General features: G+C 38.0%; 1 protein-coding gene across 1 annotated transcript in view; it reads left to right on the plus strand.

Annotated features, from left to right (window-relative positions):
- Positions 1–21,345, plus strand: part of LOC137274542 (zinc finger protein GLIS3-like) — a 53,000-nt gene that overhangs the window by 22,360 nt on the left and 9,295 nt on the right. The window contains exon 2 of the mRNA XM_067807785.1: positions 1,033–1,116. Coding sequence (XP_067663886.1) covers positions 1,099–1,116 — 18 coding nt within the window. The 5' untranslated portion in view covers positions 1,033–1,098. The remainder of the gene's footprint in view (positions 1–1,032; positions 1,117–21,345) is intronic.

Here is a 21,345-nt window from a genome sequence, read left to right on the forward strand (position 1 = left end):
GTTGGTAAGATAAGATTGTGTAGAGAGTGTATATATAAGCCACACAAGGTTGGGTTGGCAGCTTCAGCAGTAGAAGGGACATAACTCTGAAGTCTTGTTTGTTGTAAGTGTTCAGAATCTAAACTGCCCCACAAAACTCTAGAGTTCCATCCCACATTATGATGAGTCTCACTTTGAATGGTGAAGTCTTTTTTTTTAAGTTTGTTAAACGGTTTTCAGAAAAAAATACAACTTGCATAAAAATTAAACGACTCAAGATCATCATGGAGTCAGGGTTTTGTAGGCTTCAAATACTAATCAGTTAAAAGTGAGAAAAAGATTATTTCTTGAAGGTTCTGGGTTATTGAAGTATTGTGTTAGTAAAACTGCCTTGGCAATACAATATCCCTTGTTAAATGTTGAAGCAAACTTTAAGCTAATAGTGCATATATGACTTAGGAACATAAGATTATTTCAGAAGTCTATATATCAATGTGTATTTTCAATTACCGATCAGAATTTTCTTCCCCAGGCAGTGAAAAGCAATTAAGAATGTTTAAATCCTGCCTGAGTTAATCATGTTTACATTATTTTCTGTGTCTTAATAGTTTGATGTTTTATAAACCTGAAACTATGGTGTTGACAATGATTACTCTGTTAGGCTGACGTTGGTTTGTTCGTTTGTTGCTAAATGTCACCTTTGACGTATATTCTGCTTTCTAAGATGATTTGTTGAAAGATCAAAGGGATAATGAGAATGAGGTGTTAACATCACTTACGCCGTTCTTGTCTGTTCCTCCATGATTAAACATACCCTTAGTAACCTCTGTTACAATGCTTTTCAGTTGTCATCCTCTAGAACAGACTAGTACAGAAACAGTTTACGCTTTCAGGAAAATTCACTTTAACGACATTCTTCATTTGGACAGGTATTAATGAAACATAGACATGCTGGATGACTGGATTGGTCTTAGATAGTGTCTTCGTACTTGTCTGCAGGGTTTGGTCATTTTGATGCTCATGAGATTCTCACATTTGATTGGTTTGTTTCAGCTCTTTCAGCATCTAATGTAGCAACATGGAACATCAACAGAAGCCTGCTGGTTGTGTGGGTACTGTATGGTTCTTGTCATGATCGTAAGTACTACCCGTTATTGTACTAAACTTATGCCAGATTGTAAGTACTACCCGTTATTGTACTGAACTTATGCCTGATTGTAAGTACTACCCGTTATTGTACTGAACTTATGCCAGATTGTAAGTACTACCAGTGTCTGTCCTGAACTTATGCCAATCTCTGGTTCTTGTCATGATCGTAAGTACCACCTGTTACTGTACTGAACTTATGCCAATCTCTGGTTCTTGTCATGATCATAAGTACTACCAGTTACTGTACTGAACTTATGCCAATCTCTGGTTCTTGTCATGACTGTGAGTACCACCTGTTACTGTACTGAACTTACGCCAATCTCTGGTTCTTGTCATGATCGTAAGTACTGCCTGTTACTGTACTGTACTGACACCTCACTCTGCTTCTTATCATAACTGTATGTACTACAATAATTGTACAGACACCTTTCTACCCAAGATGTACTTGGGTACAATATTGAACTTATACCTCACTCTGGTTCTTGATGTAAGTATCAGTTTCAGTGTTGTACAAAGGCCATGCTCTGGTCCTGGTAACAAATTACTCAGGTACAATATTGTATTTCTACCCCTCTCGGCTATAGTCCTTAGGCCTACCATACAAACAGTGAACAAATTATCAAAACAGAACTCATATGCACCAAAACAGAACAAAAATAAAAAAATAGGAAAATAAACTTCCCAAACTGCAACAATAGCCTCTAAAACCCAAACACTGAAAAACTTGTCATTTGAAATGGAAACAAAACTCATTTATCAGCTACAACAGTGCCCGGAGAACAGTTGCCAATCATACAAAATGGCAGTCGTGGCATCTAAAAGCGGCAGTCATAGTATCCTGAAATGGCATAAATATTGTCAAAGATGGTGGCGAGGGGAGATGATCAGGCTTTGGTCAATAATGTTTTTTGTCACCATGAGTCTAATCTTGAAAATTTGATATCAGGATGTAGTGCACCAGCCCCTATTGTATTAAGCTTAAAAACTATGTTCATCTTAATCTCACTGTCAGGCTTGAGATTCTGCACAATTTGGTCATTTGGTGTGTTTCATAAATACATCTGTTAATATGAGAACGTTTTCATAAATGTGTTATAATGCACTCGGTCTGTATGTACGTCCATGCACATTTGTCTTTTCCAGAGCAGAACTTCAAAACTGTTTATTATTTCTTCACCAATCTTGTCACATAGATAGATCTGGTGATGTACTGGTGCCTTTTAGTAGTTTTGGAATTCTGAATAATATATTTATTTTTTGCATTTCCATGGCAACAGGTTCGACTTTGACTGAATTTGGTGGTGTACTCTTTACTGGGCCAAAATTTTAAAATTCCTCACTATTTCTTCACCAAACATGGCACATAGATAGATCATGTGGTATACTGGTGCCTCTTCGTAGGTTTGGATTTCTGAATAAAGTATTGTTTGTATTTCCCAGTGTTCATGATGGTGTTTCAAAGTGACAGGACATTGGGTCCTGTAGGTTTCATATGTCTGTCTGACCCACTGAAAATTCATTGGACCCACAGAATAAGTTAAACAAGCACTTCAGATTTGACATTTCTTACAATTGGCATTGACACTGGGGCTGGCCGGTTGGTGATTTCTATCTGACCACTGGCAAATCTGCCAGATTTGTCAGAGGGTCAGACGCTATTCGTCAACACTGGTTTCAATGGCAACAAGTTGACTTCGACTGAAATTTGGAGGGTGTACTCTTTTCCTGAGAAGAACTCTGAAACTGTTCACTATTTCTAAACCAAACTTGGCACATAGATTGTTCTGGTAGTGTACTGATGCCTTTTGGTAACTTTTTCCTTTTGGAATTCTGAATAAAATTATATCTGCGTTCACATAGCAATAAGTTCGACTTTAAATGATTTTGCTTGGTGTACTATTTATCGCGAGGAGAACTCTTCCCAAAACTGTTCACTATTTCTAAACCAAACTGGACAGATGTGGTGGTGTACTTGTGTCTTTTGGTAGCTTTGGGACCTGTGAAGGTCCCGGGATAGAATAGGCCTTCAGCAACCTATGCCTGCCATAAAAGGGCGACTATGCTTGTCGTAAGTGGTGACTAATGGGATCATGTGGTCAGGCTTGCTGACTTGGTTGACACATGTCATTGGTTCCTAATTGTGCAGATCGATGCTCATGTTGTTGATCACTGGATTCTCTGGTCCAGGCTTGATTATTTTCCAGACGGACGCCATATAGCTGGAATATTGCTGAGTGCATCGTAAAACTCACTCACTCACTCACTCACTCACTCACTCACTTTTGGCAGCTTTGGAATTCTGAACAAAATATATTTTGGCATTTCCATGGCAACAAGTTCAACTTTGACTGAATTTGGGGTGTGCTCTTTTCCGGAGCAGAAATGTAAAACCTTTCAGTATTTCTTCACTAAAGATGGCACATAGATTGGTCAGGTGATTTACTTTTGGTAGTGTTGGAATTCTGAATAAAATATTTTCAGTACTGTCTCTCCACTTTGCCAAAACATTTGACATCATCATAAATAGTGATACATTCATGAAGAGTATTTTTCCATTGTGGGGGATATTGATGACTTTGTCTTCTTGTTACAGTCTTGTCTGCTCAGGATTGTCGGTAGAGCACTCCATTTTGCATTATGATCTGTGTCCAGCATTTCAGTAGTTTCCTTGTACCTGGATCTTCTTTGCTGATCCTTACTTTGGTCCCAGTAATGAAGGGATCTAGAAATGGGTGTATCCTCTTGCTGCAGCTTCTCTCTTTGACACAGATGGTATGTGGGTACATGAGAGTGGTTCGTCTAGAGCATGAATGGCTTGTCTGTCCTGGTTGAATTGTAATTTCAGGTCTGTTGGTAATATTGTAGATGCTGCCTTGTGTTGTGCCATGATGACAACAACCCCTAGTCTTGATGGACTCCTGCTGAGAGAATCAGCATTCTTGTTTTTCATCCAGACCTGTGACAAATGGTCAAATTGCACTGAGCTAGTTCACCAATCCACCTCATCTCCACAGTTCCAAGTTTAGCTGAAGTTTTTATATAACTGGAAAGGTCATACAGCCCACTGTGTAAACAGTACACTGTGCACCAAGTAAGAAATCTCTGTACTTCCCTGTAACAGCCCATTTCGGCGCAACCAGTTCTGATTGTATCCTGCTGTAGTTTGTCATGTTCTCAGCAGGTCGCACTGTGACCGAGTAGCACAACGCAGCATTGCTAATATATACTACCGACAGAAAATAAGGGAACCAAGAAATTGAATGTAGATGACTTTGACTGTGACAGGGTCCGTTATCGTGGCGTATCTCCCAAATACAACATCCAATGACAATGGAATTTCGCATAATGCATGCCCAGCACGTGCTACACGTGCATACAGAAGTTAACTCCTGTAAATGTACTGGAAAAGTCGCAATCACTAATGCAATAGAGATAGACACTTACTGACAGAAATGCCTCCGAGGCAGTATCTCGGTGAAGCAACAAAATGGAGAATTGTGGGGATGATAGAGGGGGGGGCATCATTATGTGAAGTTGCCCGACAGATGGGTAAATCAAAAAGTGTAATTTCACGCCTGTGGGATAAGTACCGTCAAACGGGTGGGGTTGCAACGAGATCTGGGCGTGGTAGACCAAAATCAACGACACCACGACAGGATCGTCTCATTACGTTAATTGCTCTACGTGATAGGTTTAAATCGGCCCCTGCCATCAATAGAGAATTCCGCACACTCACTGGAAGATGCACTTCAACCTCAACCGTTAAAAACCAACTCTATCAAGCTCGTCTGAAAGCAAGACGGCCTTTTAAGGGTGTCCCCCTTTCAGCTCACCATAAGCGCCAAAGATTGGCATGGGCTAGGCAGCATCAGGGACGGGCTATGCGCCACTGGCGTTACACCATGTTCTTTGATGAGTCAAGGTTTTGCCTACGATTCACAGATGGCAGAAAACGTTGTTGGCGTCGGAGCGGGTAGCGATATGCCAGAGCAGCAATTCTTGACCATGATCGATATGGAGGTGGTATTGTCATGGTGTGGGTTGGGATTACACATGACAGACGATCAGATTTGGTCATCATTAACGGAGCCATGACTGGTCAGCGATACGTTGACTAAATATTGCGTCCTGTTGTGGCTCCATTGGCTAGAGCAATCGGCCGAAATTTTGTATTCCAAGATGATAATGCCAGACCACATCGGGCCCGAATTGTCTCCGCATATCTCCGACAAGAAGGTATCCAGACATTGGACTGGCCCTCTAAGCCCCCAGACCTGTCCCCAATTGAACATCTCCGGGACGTTCTTGGTCGAAGGGTGTACACCAGGTACCCAGGACCTGCCAACCTGGCCCAGCTTGGTGCAGCTCTCCAAGAGGAATGGCGGGCAATACCACGGGCAACCATCCGGAAATTGATTAACAGCATGCCATCAAGGTGCCGTGAATGTGTTGCCCAACATGGTGGACACACCAGATATTGAACTTGACGCCTAAAATTGATTTAGTGGATATTTGAAGCAATTTCAAATTCGCTATTATTTCATTAGTTCCCTTATTTCTTGTCGGTAGTATATTACAAGTTCTGCCTGTCTCCTGGTCCTGTGAAAGCATGTTTTTGGAACAGGCCATTCAACCACTGCATTGATTTTGATTTGATCTGGTGAAATACCTTCTTAGGATATGTTTTGCTCAAGATGCTGCAGTTTCTCTTCAAATAGCTGACATTTCTCTGGCTTTACTTTGAAGGTAAATTTGGCAAGTCTTGTCAAAACCAAGTCTAATTTTTGAAGTGTTTCTCCAAAGGTACTGCCAAAAATGAGTATGCCATCCAAGTAGATGAGGATGGTTTGAAATTTTTCATTGCTAACAATTTTATTCGTCAGTCTCGTGAAAGTTGCCGGGGCTCCTGTTAGTCCAAAGCCCTGAGACTTTCTTCATTTTCAAAAGCAAGGGGAATCTAGACTTGCAACATTTTCAAGACTAGCATGGACTTTCTTGGATAAATTTGCTTCAGGGTCTGTAGGACAGACTATAATTCGTACAGCACAAGTGGATAAAGCTGTGTCAGCTATTAGCCATATACTGTAGCATTAATAGTTATTCATTTTGGGAGGATTTTGACTACAATTATTATTATCTATTATGTCAGTTGAATAGGAAAATGTCTCACCTCATAAACTTATTTGAAATGATCACCCATTTATTAATGATATGGTGGATATCAAAAAGTATTGATACCCACATGAAATTGGAAATAACCCACTTAGTTTCTCAAGTATGGGTATCATACACACATGGCCAAAAGCTTATCAGGAGCTCTTGTTTATTCACAAGAAGTCAACCTTTTTAAATTTTGCTATGGATACGAAGTCGACCTGTGATAAACGTTGATGTTGAAGGTGTTGGTAGAGTCACACTAATCGACTAATATGTGTGTTAATATTTTAAATAATGTGAGCATCGTGTGAGGTATGGAATAGTTTACTCATGTAGTTCACACAAAATGTCATCAATGACATCATATGAGAGTGAATTGTACAAAGATTGACATAGTTCATTCAGTTTGGATATGTATGGGTTCAGCATCCTTACATGGTATTTATTTAGATAAAATCTGCGAGGGCATACTTATTTAATATGTGTGTAATGTATTAGTTATGAAGATTATCAAAATAAGTACATTTTTATTTTTTTAATATTGCCCTAATGACCAGGTAATATGTTATGCTAATAAAACACTTCCAAGAACAATGGACAAGAGCTTGTGATACAAAGGTTGAAAAATACCATTGTCCAGGTTGAGTGGAATTTTCATTCTCAAGTAAATATCCACATTAAACTTTACTGTGGTACAGTTGTGCCCAACTACTGAAATGTTTTGATGTATGTATTTTGATTATGAGATAGAATGCAATTGTTACCAACTAATGTCTGTGTTTCATTTCCTTGGATATTCTTAGATTGACTTGCAAAAGAAACCAAACTGTGAATTGTGGTCAAGTGAAATTAATATTGGTTCAGTGGATTTTGAAAGTTTACTGAGCCTCTGGCGTTTTGAAAAAAACAAACCAGAAGATAGATTGTATTTATTATTGGCTTGCAAATGAAATGGATGAAATTTTATTACTTTTCTCTTGTCTACTTATCATAATCCAGATTATCATCTTGTAAAAAACTGGATTATTTCTTTGTCTTTTTTTCATCCTCTGACAGGATGTCAAACTTTCTTCTTAACTGGACCATGACATTTCACCCAAGGATTGATGTAGTGTGCAGACACCAAAAAAGACTAGGCATTTTTGAGTCTGAATAGTTTATCCACTAGAGGTGTGACGATATATTGTAGTATCGATAATTGTGATGCTTCATCAAATTGATACTTTCTTCTTATTTTGTGATACGTATCGTTGACCTCAACATTATAAGTTCTCACATCGTGTCGAGGGAAATACAGGGTTTTATCAGCCCTGAGTAAGTTTGTGTATTTCCCTCGACACGATGTGATAACGCATTTATCTAGCTGAATGTTTTCACTAAATCAAAACAAAACAACACGCATCGAGTTGACTTGCTGCCATGTTGACACCAGCTGATCGTTTGACCTCAGTGCACCACACGTTACTAAAGGCTTGTCGATGCACGCTTTTCTCACTTCTCGCGTCGTCACCGAGCCATAGCGGGAGAATATGACTTTCGCAGCGGGAGTATGAAAGTCGTATACTCACGCTGGTGGATCGTGATGGATGTACATGGTATTTTATCAGAGTCACGTGGACCAATCAAAACCTGACATTTTTACATGAGGCCAGATAATGTTGTTTGTCTCCAGAAATGGACGGTTATGTCAATATTTACACTTTTACTTGATATAAAAATATATGTTGCTAAAGAAAATTCTGAAGATAGCATATGGTGATGTGTATCGAATCGTATCGTATCATTCCAAGATATCGTGTTTTGTATCATATTGCGAATTTTCTGTATTGTCACGCTTCTATTATCCACATTTCATGACCTTGTCATATATTAGGAATATACCTGGAATACACAGGTAAACAATAAACAATGTGTTTTGAGGTATTCCTCAAGCAGCAGGAGTCCATGCCCCCTGTGCAGACTAACAGTAGATGTTGAAGGTGCCACTGATGTTCACACGTGCACAAATTCAAAACAGTGGATTTGTGTTGGACAAAAATATTTTGAAATTGGTTGTGTTTTCTGATATTGTTGTCAAATAAGAGTGAAGGAATGCAGCATAGAAAAGACTTACATTCACCTACATGGGTTTAAGTAAGACAGCATTAGGGTGTTATCAAAGGGATTAACAATGACAATGGCTATTGGTACTGGTGCGGGAAAAAGTCAACTATTGGAGAGGCAGATTTAAAAATACTCATAAAGATAGGATTGATCAGCAATGAGGGCTGGAGTGCTGTTCTGTTGTTTTCAGGTGTTCATTGTAAGCAGATGAGATCTTTCAACAGAATCATTGTTTTCATCGTGAAATGTAATGATACACACAACATACATTAGGGCATACGTGCGGATTATGATTCACATAGGCAAACTATAAAATGTCTAGATATTACATTCCTGCTATGCATTCGCTGTAAGTAGCAGCAGATCGCTTCTTTTTATTACATTTCAAAATACATACAAGTATGATTATGAATTACTTAGGATTGTAAGACCAAATATAAAGATGTACATTGACTAGTGTCTACATAGTGGTGAGTGAATGCTTACAAACAAGTGAATTTAGTATGTGAAGAAATTCATCACGCAATATTTTCACTTCGACCCCCACCTCACTTCTGTGGAAGAAGTTGTTAATGTTACAAGTTGTGTCAAGCAAAATCCTTATGGTCATGATTCAAATACATTTTCAACTACTAGTAGGAAGTAGTTCTCATTATTATCACTTCAAGATATTGCAATAAAGGTACAATGTACATGTATGTATTTGTGGCTCATAACAATATGATGTTTTCTTACTAATGAGGGCAAATATATTGTTTTGTTTTTTTTATTTCAATTTTTATTCTTGCAGTGAACAATAAATGCACACAGTGTGCATACAGTACATTGGTTCACTGAGTCTTTTGGTTTATTTTAACACAGATGCAACATTCACTCAAACATCCATACAAATAAAATGCAAAAATAAAATAAATAAATAAAGTCATGTTATCAGTGCTAGCTTCTGAAATAAGATTTTCATACTGTTTTCATTTGCAGTGGTATCCCTGAAACCTTGCTAATATCTAATTTTTTCGACATTTTGGCAATAGTTCAATTATTTCTTCAAAATGAATAACTGCGATATTTGATTTGAAAGTTTATGTTTATAGATATGAAATTAAGCTATTAAAATTAGTCAAATAGGATTCTGAATTAAGAAATACAGTTCTTTCTATGTACCACCACGTATAGTGTAATAAAGCACACTTTCACCCTGAACTATTATAGCTAAAGCACGAGGACGCTTGCGTGCACCCTCGTGCTTTAACTATAATAGTTCAGGGCGAAAGTGTGATTTATTACACTATACATGGTGGTAGAATGAACTGTATTTCTTTTCAAAGATGCCTTATTCAATAATTTCTAAGCCTAATTTCGATTAATCTATGTCAGGAAACAAACAACGGTGTCTGTGACCTAAATTCAGAATCCTCGCACAGGGCTAACTGACGCGCGATTCTTGTGACATTTCAGCCCATTATGTTAAGACCAACGTTTCTAGAAAAACAAATGATGAACAGTTTGGCGACAGTTTATGTTCGGGTTACGTATCTTCTCTACATCATTTCAGTTACATCTGTGAAAAACCATACAAGGCAATATGACCGTCGCATTTCTACTACCAACGAAAGTTTAGAATAGTACATGAGAATAGTGTATCTTTGAATAGTGTGAAATGCTTTTTGCATTGTTACTACTTTATTAATGATTTTACTGAGCACAATGATGATTGAATTGTTATGAGTTTGTTTTCAGTTATCCATCATGTCAACAGACCCTTGAAGGTCCTAGGTTGAATAGGCCTTCAGCAACCCAAGCATGCCAGAAAAGACGACTATGCTTGTCATAAGAGGAGACTTAACACATGTCACCGGTTTCCAGTATAGATCGATGCTCGTGCTGTTGATCACTGGATTGTCTGGTCTAGCCTTGATTATTTACAGAACGCTGCCATATAGCTGGAATATTGCTGAGAGCAGCGTAAAACTACACTCACTTGCTCAATCATGTCAATAACAAATTTATTTCATTATCATGTAAAATTTTTTGAAAATAAATAAAAAAATCCTCTGCATTAATTTTCTGCTGATTAAAACTGATAAATCTCCCACATTTGATATTTACCAGAATGCTTTTGTGTGTAACTCATAATATGGACTTTCCAAACATTTTGCCTGTTTTCATGTGCCTTGTAAATGATTGTATTCACAATTTTTGCTATACCCAGTGTATCACCTTGCAGACCTGTGTTAGTGTGACTTTGACATGAACAATGATTTTAAACAGTATCCTATTACACAATTACAAGGAATGGTCACTCACCCATGAAAGAGATTACAAAACATATTGTACAGCAAACAAACAATACCACAAACTCATTTTAAAAGATTAAACTGTGCAAGATGGACATGTGCCTCTCTATAAGATCGGATTAAAACTGTAAATGCCAAAACTGTTTTCTCATGAGATGTTAATTCCTATAAATATCCCAGATGTCATGTGGCTAAGGACTGATAATGTTTATACAATATGTGTTAGAAACTTGCATGGGGTTTCCTTTGAGGACCCAGGTAGGGGGCCTGTTGGCACCACTGTGTGAGCTACCCTGCACGGGGCCCCCACGAAACCTATCGCACCCCTGTGATCACGTATCAATGGTGGCCCAGCGATTCTGGTCGCTGATTGAGGATAAGCGGTACAAGATCTTATCTTGTGGTATATTGTTGGTTAACAAAGGATTTAATATGTCCAACACGCGGATTATCACGACACTATGATGAAGTGGCTCAGGGAGCAACACCGGCAAAGTGTACTGCGATATGTTGCATGACGAGTATCTATTTGCTGTGTACAAATTGGCACAGTGGTGTGGTTTGTCTTATTGCGTGAACGATTATACTTCTGAGGGGGGTTAAACATCTAAGTAAAAGACTAACTGATCGCACAGATGAATTGTAATCTGTTAACCCCTGTTGTAGTAAATGAAATGGCCTGTTGTGTTTGTTATGGTAGTGTGGACGCTGTTATTATCTTCTTTAAAGGGGTGTTAGGTGATTGACAGGGGGTAAAGAAAGCACTTGTTGAAGGAGACATTCGAGCCCAACTTTGGTTGACGACAGTCTAAGTACTGTCTCTCCATCTTGAGTTAGTTGCTGAGGCCAGCATGCGAGGGCAGGTATGTGGGGGAATATAGGTGGTCGTCCCATATTTAGTCGTGGTAACTTGCAGTAAAAATGTGTTCTTTACAGTGCTAGTATGTTTTCTTATCATGATGTTTTTTAAAGGGTAGTAGTTTTTATCATTTTGAATGTTTTTTAGTTTGATAATTCGGATAGTTTGTACACAGTTTGATGTCTTTGATGTCAAATTGTGTCAAACTCATGTTAAGTATTAAAGTTTAAGAGTCTAAATAAAGAGTGAATTAATGTGTTCAGTTTGTAACTGAGCATTAGGCTGAGACTGTAAAGCAGATGAATGGTGTGTGAAACCACAAGGGTATACAGCATCGTTACTGTGAGTTTATTGATCTATCTTGATTCCATTAATGGCTTGTCCAGTGATGGGAACTATTCAAACTGTTGTTTTTGATTGTTCTTTTTTTGTGAATGAAAACATAAAAGTTTCTGTTCATCCTTTCATTTCTTGTTGTCCACCTGAAATCAAGTACTACTGAAAAGTGTGTTAACCATGATTTTTTATGATGAAATGTGTCTTTATTATGCTGCAATATGGCCACCATTAATTCAGGAATATGTTTTGAAGCAGAGGTCAAAGTCTATGCCTTGTGAAAATGTTGGTCATATGGCTAGTTATGTAATGAGGAAAAGGTGGTTTTTATTTTAATGGCAAGTTGTTTCATCTAATTGTTTGGCATCATCTATTGAGCAAACTAAACAGTGTTGGATGTTTCTTCACTATCTTATGATAGTTCTGGATTTGGGGATTTTATTCTGTGTCAAAAGATCACCACAATTGGAATAACCATGCCAAGCTATGCTGTCGAGCTCAGATTGTTGACAGGTTTATCTCAAATGACACCTTTTTGTCAAACTTTTCTGTTTGTAAAAAAAATCCCAAATGATTTCCCAAATTTACCCAGACACAGTACTGATCAAAGTAGGATCTCATGTGACAGCGTATTCCAATATTCGACCACTTTTCTTTTCATGCTCTCAGTATTTTAAAATTGCCTTTGGTTTATTCTGTCCTTCATCAATCCCCACACATTCTCAATAGGTTTGAGATCTGGGTTTTGGCTGGGCCAGTCTAAAAACAGTTTTGTCTGACAACCACTGTTTTGTGTAGCCCACTGTGTGTTTTAGGCTGTTATCAACCTGGAAAACCCATTTCACTCACTCACTCACTCCAGTTACCCTCCGGTTTAGGGTCTTTTTTTTTTCATGCTGAATAGAAGATATACTTTCATATAAGTTTCATCAAAACATTCTTATTTTCTTTAAATTTAACTACACATGAAGATCTAATAAACTGTGCTAGCATAAGAGGCGTCTTATGGGATGTGGTGGTCAGACTTGATGACTTATTTGACACATGTCATCTGTTCCCAGTTGTGTAGATTGATGCTCATGTTCTTGATCACTGGATTGTCAAATCCGCACTCTATTATTTACAGACTGCCACCATACTGCTGGAATATTTTAGAGTGCAGCATAAAACTAAACTCATTCGAACCAATTGAAAAACCTCGGATACATGCAATAACAAAAAAAGTTGTTAAGCGAGCTGTGATCAACACACAGTTGTTGATCACACGATTTCCCTCTGTAGATCTATAAAGTTAGGACAAACATGGTTCAGCTGCATTATTCATGCAAGATTGAAGAGGACTCCACTCAACAATCTCCTCATAAATATCACAATGGTAAGTGTTTAAACATTTCTATAATCTCAGATGGAGAAGACAGCTTCTCGGTCTCGACTGTCAGTGACTTATTGGTGCAATTAAGAATATTTTTAGAAAACTTTGAACTCGTAAGTTTTCAGTGTCTTTTTGATGCAAATCCTGACAGGAGTGTGAGAATGGGGTTTATAGTGTACACAATATTCAGTTTGAATTCTGAATTACCCTGTCATGAGTGCATGGTTATATTTCTGGACTTTCTCTGAAGAATCTTCCTCTGTGTGAACTGTACACGGTTCAGTATGTGAATCATTGGCTTTGACAGTTTGTCCAAAGAACTACTTCATGTAAATTATGAATTAGATTCAGAGGTTATATCTAAATGAATTTATTGCTGCTATTAGTAACATTCCAAAATGTTGAAAAGGATGACATCTGGTGGAAAAGGACATCAAGAATGGAAGTGGCCATCACCTCTTCTCAAACAGACCCACACAGATAACCGGAATACATTTCCAAGCAGTCATGAAACCATTTTACTCATTCACCATGTACATAGAATAAAAAGATTGATTCATGTTATCACCAACAGGGATACACTCGGGATGCGTTTTATGCCACATTTCAGCATCAAATTATGATCTGCCACTTACAGAAATTTAGATTGTGCCTTGCTGTTCACAAAATATTTGAAAATGCACCATGCAGAAAAATACAAGTGCACCTTAAGTAAATATACACTTCAGAAAAAGTAGGGGAACTGTACTTCCAATGTACGATTGTCAAAATTGGGAGATATAGGGGATTGAAGCAATGTTGATACAATAATAATGGATGATTTGGGAATGCATCACCACGTGGATTTCATTCAAAGCAAAGCTGTTCGTTCAGTTCTCCCCTTTCTTAGGTGACTGGAGCATGACATGAAAATTTCAGGTTTACAATTTTCAGTCAGTAGTGTGTGATTTAACCGTGAACACATGCACAGATGCAAGACCATGACCTTGCACAGATGCAAGAATATTATCGGAATAAATGGTCTACAGTGATTTATCAACCTGCCTGAAAAATGTCAAGATTCACAATGACACCCCATGCACTTGCTGGAGGCTCCCACGTTGTGCACGTTTCCCATGCATTATGTTTGTGTGTGGTGATAACGTGAAATGATGCTGCATACACAAGATGAATGTGATTGTAATATTTCTTAGTGTGTTTTCTTTCTACCAAACTTCAAAGTTCAGGTTCCTCTGCCTTTTTTGAAGAGTATGTGATGCTTTAAATATTGTTATCATTAACTGCAGTTGTGCAAAAGACAATTAAATGATCCAGTTTTAATCCACATGCAATAATATCACTGATTGGTTGTTGTAATAAGTTCAGCCAATGATAGCATTGTGATATTGCTGGAATACTGCTATAAATGGTGAAAAACTAAACTCACCTCACTCACTCACTCACTCACTCACTCACTCACTCACTCACTCACTCACTCACTCACTCACTCACCTCACTCACTCACCTCACTCACTCACTCACTCACTATTGATAGTAAATCATGCTCAGGGCTGTCGTAGAGATGGTTACCGCCACTGGACAACTTGGAGGATCTGGTTGAGGCTCTGTATTGGTATAGGCTGGTATCAATACTCATCTTGATGGTTGTCTCAGAGATTGTTCTTCTGCAGGGAATCTCAGCTAGATTGGTTGTCTTTGTGTTGTTGGTGACAAATAAGCGTTCCTCTCTCAGTCCCTGAACCACATTATTTCCCTATAGCTCAGGTTCTGAAACTCCAACTCACTGTTGAAATGTCAGCTGATTGCTTGTATGAATCAGTCTACAGGAAGACCTTCCTTCTAAGCCTGATTTAAGGCAGTTCCTAGTTGTTTGAGATATTTGCTGTTTTTAATTTTTATTGGAATAAAGAAGATGTGTACAATGTAAATATACGTGAATAACAGCTGTACACATCCAAAGTATTTTTGCTTTTTTAAACACACAAACACACATAAAATTCACACTACTACATCAATACTACAGTAATACAGATGTATATTAATTCACATTGTCAAAGTTTACTCTTGAAAAAGTATTTCGTATGGTTTCTATTTGTTCTGGTACTCCAGAAACCTTTCTTTGCGACAGCACAGATAGACTATACTAAACGACCCTTCGTGTAATATTTAAACGAGTTAATGATTTGGTATCAATCTCACTTTCGCTTGTTTGATACTAAATCTTTAATGAGTTTAATAAATGTGGTATTTCACGGAAGGAGTTTAGTATTCTGTTTAGTACTCGCCAATATAAATTGACAGAAACTGCAGTGAAACAACCTACAGTGCGAGGACTCTCAGCTTTCCGTCAAGCAAGGTCTTGCGGCAGTAACATTAGCATTGTGACGTCACAACTTTGAACCATTTTGATGTCAAACGTCAAGCAGTATTACACTAGTGTAATATTGCCATTAAAATATTACACTGCAGTATCTTCAACAGGCGAGTAATAAAATGTTTGTGATTACTGTTGACTTTCCATTCATTTCATAAATGTTTTCGTAAATCTATACAAAGCACATGACTGCATAATGATTTAAGTATTTCAGTTTTCAAATCAGTGTTCATATTGCAAATTAAAAATTTATCTTATTTTTTTTTCTTATTCATTTTCTCAATAGTGTATTATTTCTTATTTGCACAGTTTTTCCTTACCTCCTGTCTGCTCAATTTTTGAATGATTGTCTTGTCCACATGACAATCAAGGAGTTGATGGCAGAGGTTGCATATGTATCTGACAACATTGCTATTATTTCCCACAAGGCTGCTGTGGCAGGTACAGCTGAAGATCTGGGTTTTATTTCTCACCTGGATACAATGTGTGAAGCCCATTTCTGGTGTCCCTTGCTGTGATATTACTGGAATATGCTAAAAGGCACCTAAAACCATACTCACTCACAACAAATACTTTTGCAAGTGGTTTCCAGACTCAGTGTTAAATATCAATTTGTCAAATCAAATTACTGTTCAGAATTGGTTGTACGATGGAAAAGATGTCAGATAGATGGAGCTGCGTTGTCTGGTGTCTAGAAGGTATTTAAGACAGTATGTATAGCAAGGGGAGGGAATAAAGTACTTGCTCTCACTCACACTTTCACAACGGTGCTATGCTAGCATTGTGCTTGTAAGCAGTGCAAGAACACTCATGCACTCATTCAAACACTCATGAGACAAAATATTAAATGGTTTGTGTTTCATGATCACTATCGTTTCATTTGCAACCAAAATGTTTTACGACATATGATAAGGTCCCCCAATTCTTTTAAAAATGCTCTCACAGTCAGTTATTCCATGAACCCAATTCTTGGGAACAAAATGGATCTGTTGTTGGAAGTTTCTGTCTTTTCTGTGTGAGTTTTGTCATCTTGAAAATCTTTTACACAGAGACTCACTTCTTTTTGTGGGACATTTCATCATGTCATCCATCAACTTATGAATGGAAGAAGCATTTCCTCAGAAACATGAATCACTAAACAGAGAACAGACTTTCTGTGTAAGAAGGTATCAGTGCCCTTTTCATGGCAGTGAAGGTGTTAGATGAAGACGTCGTGATTTCCTACTGACTCAATGTCAGAATAAGCAATCACCTGTGCAAATTCATCTTTTCCGGAGCAGAACATAAGTACTGTTTAATATTTCTCCACCAAACTTGGAACATAAATGGGTCTTGTGATGAACTGCTGCTTTTTGATGGTTTCGGATTTCTGAATAAAATATGTTTTGTGTTACCATGGCAACAAGTGTGATTTCAAGTGAAATTGGTGGTGGTGCTCTTTTCCAGTACAGAACATTGAAACCATTCAATGTTTCTTCACCAAACGTGGCATATAAATAGGTCTGCATAAATCAGCATATGTTAAATCAAATCAGTAGATGTCAGCAGACCAAACACCGAAGTAAGCATCAACACCATCAAGTTGCTTCTCATCCCTTAATACCTTCCTGCAAGCTTATTTGTCATTACGCACCAACGAGCAGTCTGCTGAAGATTATGCGTGACTGTGAGAACTTGGATATTGGGATATCCTTGACAAAATGTGTAAATATTCATCAGCTAAGCCAGACAACAAATGATAAGCCACTCAAAACACCCAGCACACGTTCCATTGTCATCAAATTCAGTTTTACAAAGTTGAAATTCTCAACCAAACATCAGGACTTTATGGCAAGACATCTGTCAGAAGCCATAAACATCTTCTACTGCATATATTCAACTAAAAAAGTTAAAAGCACAACTCAACGTTTTCATTGTTAACATATTTATAGTTCATAGTTTGATCCCTATAATGCTTAACCATTAAATTTTGGGATAGACCTTAACCTTGCATACATTCAATTAACAGAGATCAAGGGTATTAGATCCTCTCTTTATATGAAGATCTAATCATGCAAAAGACTCTTCTACTTAGTTGTCAGTCCAACTTGCAACACAGTAATCCTTACTGTATGTCTTGTTTCATCCAATTATCTCCAGCTGTGTGCTATAAGTTACCAGTTCTCTGTCTGTTCTTCTTGTAGTGTTAATGTGAAGCTTATCATATATCATGCTTACATAAAATCATTTGGTGGAACTCATTCCCCCTTAAACATGGTGTAACAATATTCATTGACAGTTCATTAGGAGTTGTTGTCAATATAGATATACATTTTTTTCATTTTCTTTCCAACTTCTGGAATAAGAGTCAGAAAAAAAAAAGAAAAAAGATCAGGGTTAGGGTGACCCTTTCCCACCTCAGGTCATGAAGAATGATCAAGCTAGGATGGGGAAGAAAAAGCATAAACAGGGAAGGATACCTGGATAAAACCTAGGAAGGGGTATGCCTCTCTCTGTGTTACTCCAGCACTGATCCATGTGATCCAGCACTGATCCATATGGTTCTCGGGTGGTGGGGTGGCCAAGTGGTTAGAGCATCCGGGTTCACTGGCTCAATACCCCACATGGGTAGAATGTTTGAAACCCATTGCTGGTGTCCCCCACTCTGATATTGCTGGAGTATTGCTATACTGTTTGCAGTGATGAATTTCACTCTTCACTTTTATCCTAATTAAGCTCCACCCGTGAGGATCTGGATTAGAATAGATCTTTAGCAACCCATGCTTGCTGTAAGTGGTGACTAACAGGATCAGGTGGTCGGGTTCGCTGGCTTGGTGGACATACATCATCGGATCCTTAATGCGCAGACTGATGCTGATGCTGATGCTGTTCATCACTGTATTGTCTGGTCCAGACAGTATTCTTTACAGACCACCACCACATAATTGGAATGTTGCTGAGTGCAGCATAAACCTAAACTCACTCACTCCTCCAATATGGAAAACTCCTGATATGTGCATCATTAGTGACTGTTGAAAGAGGCATGAAACCCTGCTCACTCCCTCAGTCAATGCTATGTGAAACAGTTTGAGAGAATCACCATGAAATCAGCTTGTTACAAAACTATTTGAGCAGAAACTTTGTGGTTTCTGGTTTGAGACAAACAATGAGATTCATATTAGAAATAGTATAGTACAGTAACCATTACTGTAGATCTGTGTTTGATAAAATTATACTTATAGACGTTAATGGCTACAGACAAACCTATGGCAAAGACTGTATTAGAGGAGAGTGATGTTATTTGAGACTGAAGTGCCATGCCTACATGGCAGAATGACCTGTCACCTACTTTGAGGCAACTGAGTGCAACTGAGTGGAGTAATATGTGTGTTTAGGGAGAGAGGTTCCTGATTGGTTCTGCCAGTGTGTAATCCTACACCAGCCACCAGGAGGGTCACTAATCAGCAGGCAGTTCTATAGGGAGAAGTGTCTATACTGTATTATGGACAGGTAAATATACTGCCCTCAACATGATCTGAATTGAACATTCTGTATTCATGAGAATATTGATGAAATCTAGACTCAGGTTGAAAGAATAGTTAACTGTTTGTAGCAAACATTATATAACAAACTGAACAGGTTTATTTTACTCAACATGTATATGATTATTACCGTATATTACTATGTATAAACTGTATTTTGATGTCCAAAAACAGCAGTCTGTAGAAGGGGTCGTCTTACCTATGACACATAATTTCACAAATGTATTTTTCTGGTCATCAGTGAAGGTCAAGACGATCCAACAAGTATATAAACTATGGTTGGAAACAACAGAAATTTGAGTGTGTTAAAATTGTAGTTTACTCAAAGACACTATATCAGATCACACTTCTCTAAAAATAAATAATGCATTTCTCTCAATAATACTCATAATCAGCCCTCAGGGAAGCTGCCATATAATTTTTTTCCCCAAAAATATTACATATTTGGATTACAATGGTTACATTAGAAATTTAAATTGAAGTAATAATACGTTGCATTGAACAGACTCTCGTTCAGTCTACCGGCCAAAGATTATTCCCAGTGAATCTTATAGAATTAGATCCCTTGGAGTGCTCGTTACTTATATTCTTTAACACTTTGGGAGACAGAACTCAGACCCAGAAAATGACGCTAATGTCTGGTGCAAAAACACATGTGCAACTTGTGATTGAAACCAGTTCAGGAAACACCGACATCACCATGTGTGACAATTGTTCTCTACTTAGAAACTCTGAAGTTTCAATTATCGATTTCAAGCAAGTTATAAGGTATATAAAGTGTTTTATTGCATCCATAGGAAGTGACAGTGAGTGCATATGTACCCATTATAAATATAATATAGGTAAAAATATTGTCAATGTGTGAAATTGTATAAATTATAATGAATTCAACATATGTCATATTTGGGATTTCACTTTCTTAGTAAAGTACAAATTCTAGTACTTTTTTCGGTTGAGTCCCATCTGGGATTCAAACCCGTACCCTCAGAGTCAGGCACCTAATCGCCAGCACACAAAGTCAGCCGCCTAGCCCGCTGACTTTGTGTGCTGGCGATTAGGTGCCTGACTCTGAGGGTGCGGGTTCGAATCCCGGATGGGACTCAACCGAAAAAAGTACTAGAATTTGTACTTTACTAAGAAAGTGAAATCCCAAATATGACATATGTTGCATTTGACCACTTTCTAAATGGCATCGTGTAATCATATACTGAAATGTTTGTGAAAGCATTGGTGCATAGATACAACTTCTGAAAGAAGTTCAGTTTCCAAGTTATATATGTTAGATCAAGGTATACTGAATATATGTGACTGTACTATCTTTAGCATGTGATGATAATTGTCTTGCTTGTTCCTTGCCAGTACTCATGGTATATCTTGCCATTAGACTGGTATTGGGATATTTCATCTCACCACCTAGGCCATGATACACAACTCTAGTCATTAAACCATGAAAACTACATGTAACTATCTAAACTTGAATGTGTGTCTCCTATAAAAAAATAAAACCAGTAGTTGAGAGTCATTTTTAGACACATGGAATGCTGCTGCCGATCGAATCTAGACTTACATAGGTGCTGTCAACATGGCTTGAAATAATGACCTGATAGTTTAATAAAACTAAAACTCATTCAGATGATATGAAGTGGGGTGAGTCCTGTGACTGACAACCAAGTCACCATTTTGTATGAAATATGCATGAAACTGATGCTCATCATGAATCCTTGTTCTGTGCTGTCTTATTCACAAGGATCCCCCCTTCTCATGGTTACCATGAACATGCTTTTTATCATGTTCCCTTTCTTTCTGAAGGTTACCATGAACCACAGGGTGACGCAGCATAGAGAAAATGACCAGTCTTCTTACATGCGAGCTAAGCGAGCCAAGGTTGGCACCGTACTTACCTCGCTTCAGTTCGAAATATATTTTTCATGTCAAAATAAAAATATTGCCACCAATCAAAAGTATACACCTATTTCTTCACTGGGTTGTGCTTTCACATTTCCAAACCCATGTTGAACAATTACGTGAAATATTCTTATTCAACATTTTAAGTGCTACTCGTGGTAGATCAGATCGTTCTTCGCCTCCATTCCCCCTTCCAGCTTCCGGTTCAGTGCAGTGAAGGAACAGGAATACATACAGTTACCTCCCCAGCTTCATTCGCCCATTATGCCAGAAGTGTTTTTATGTAGAATAGATGT

Source organism: Haliotis asinina, chromosome 2 (assembly GCF_037392515.1).
Source record: "Haliotis asinina isolate JCU_RB_2024 chromosome 2, JCU_Hal_asi_v2, whole genome shotgun sequence".
Taxonomy (NCBI): Eukaryota; Metazoa; Mollusca; class Gastropoda; order Lepetellida; family Haliotidae; genus Haliotis; species Haliotis asinina.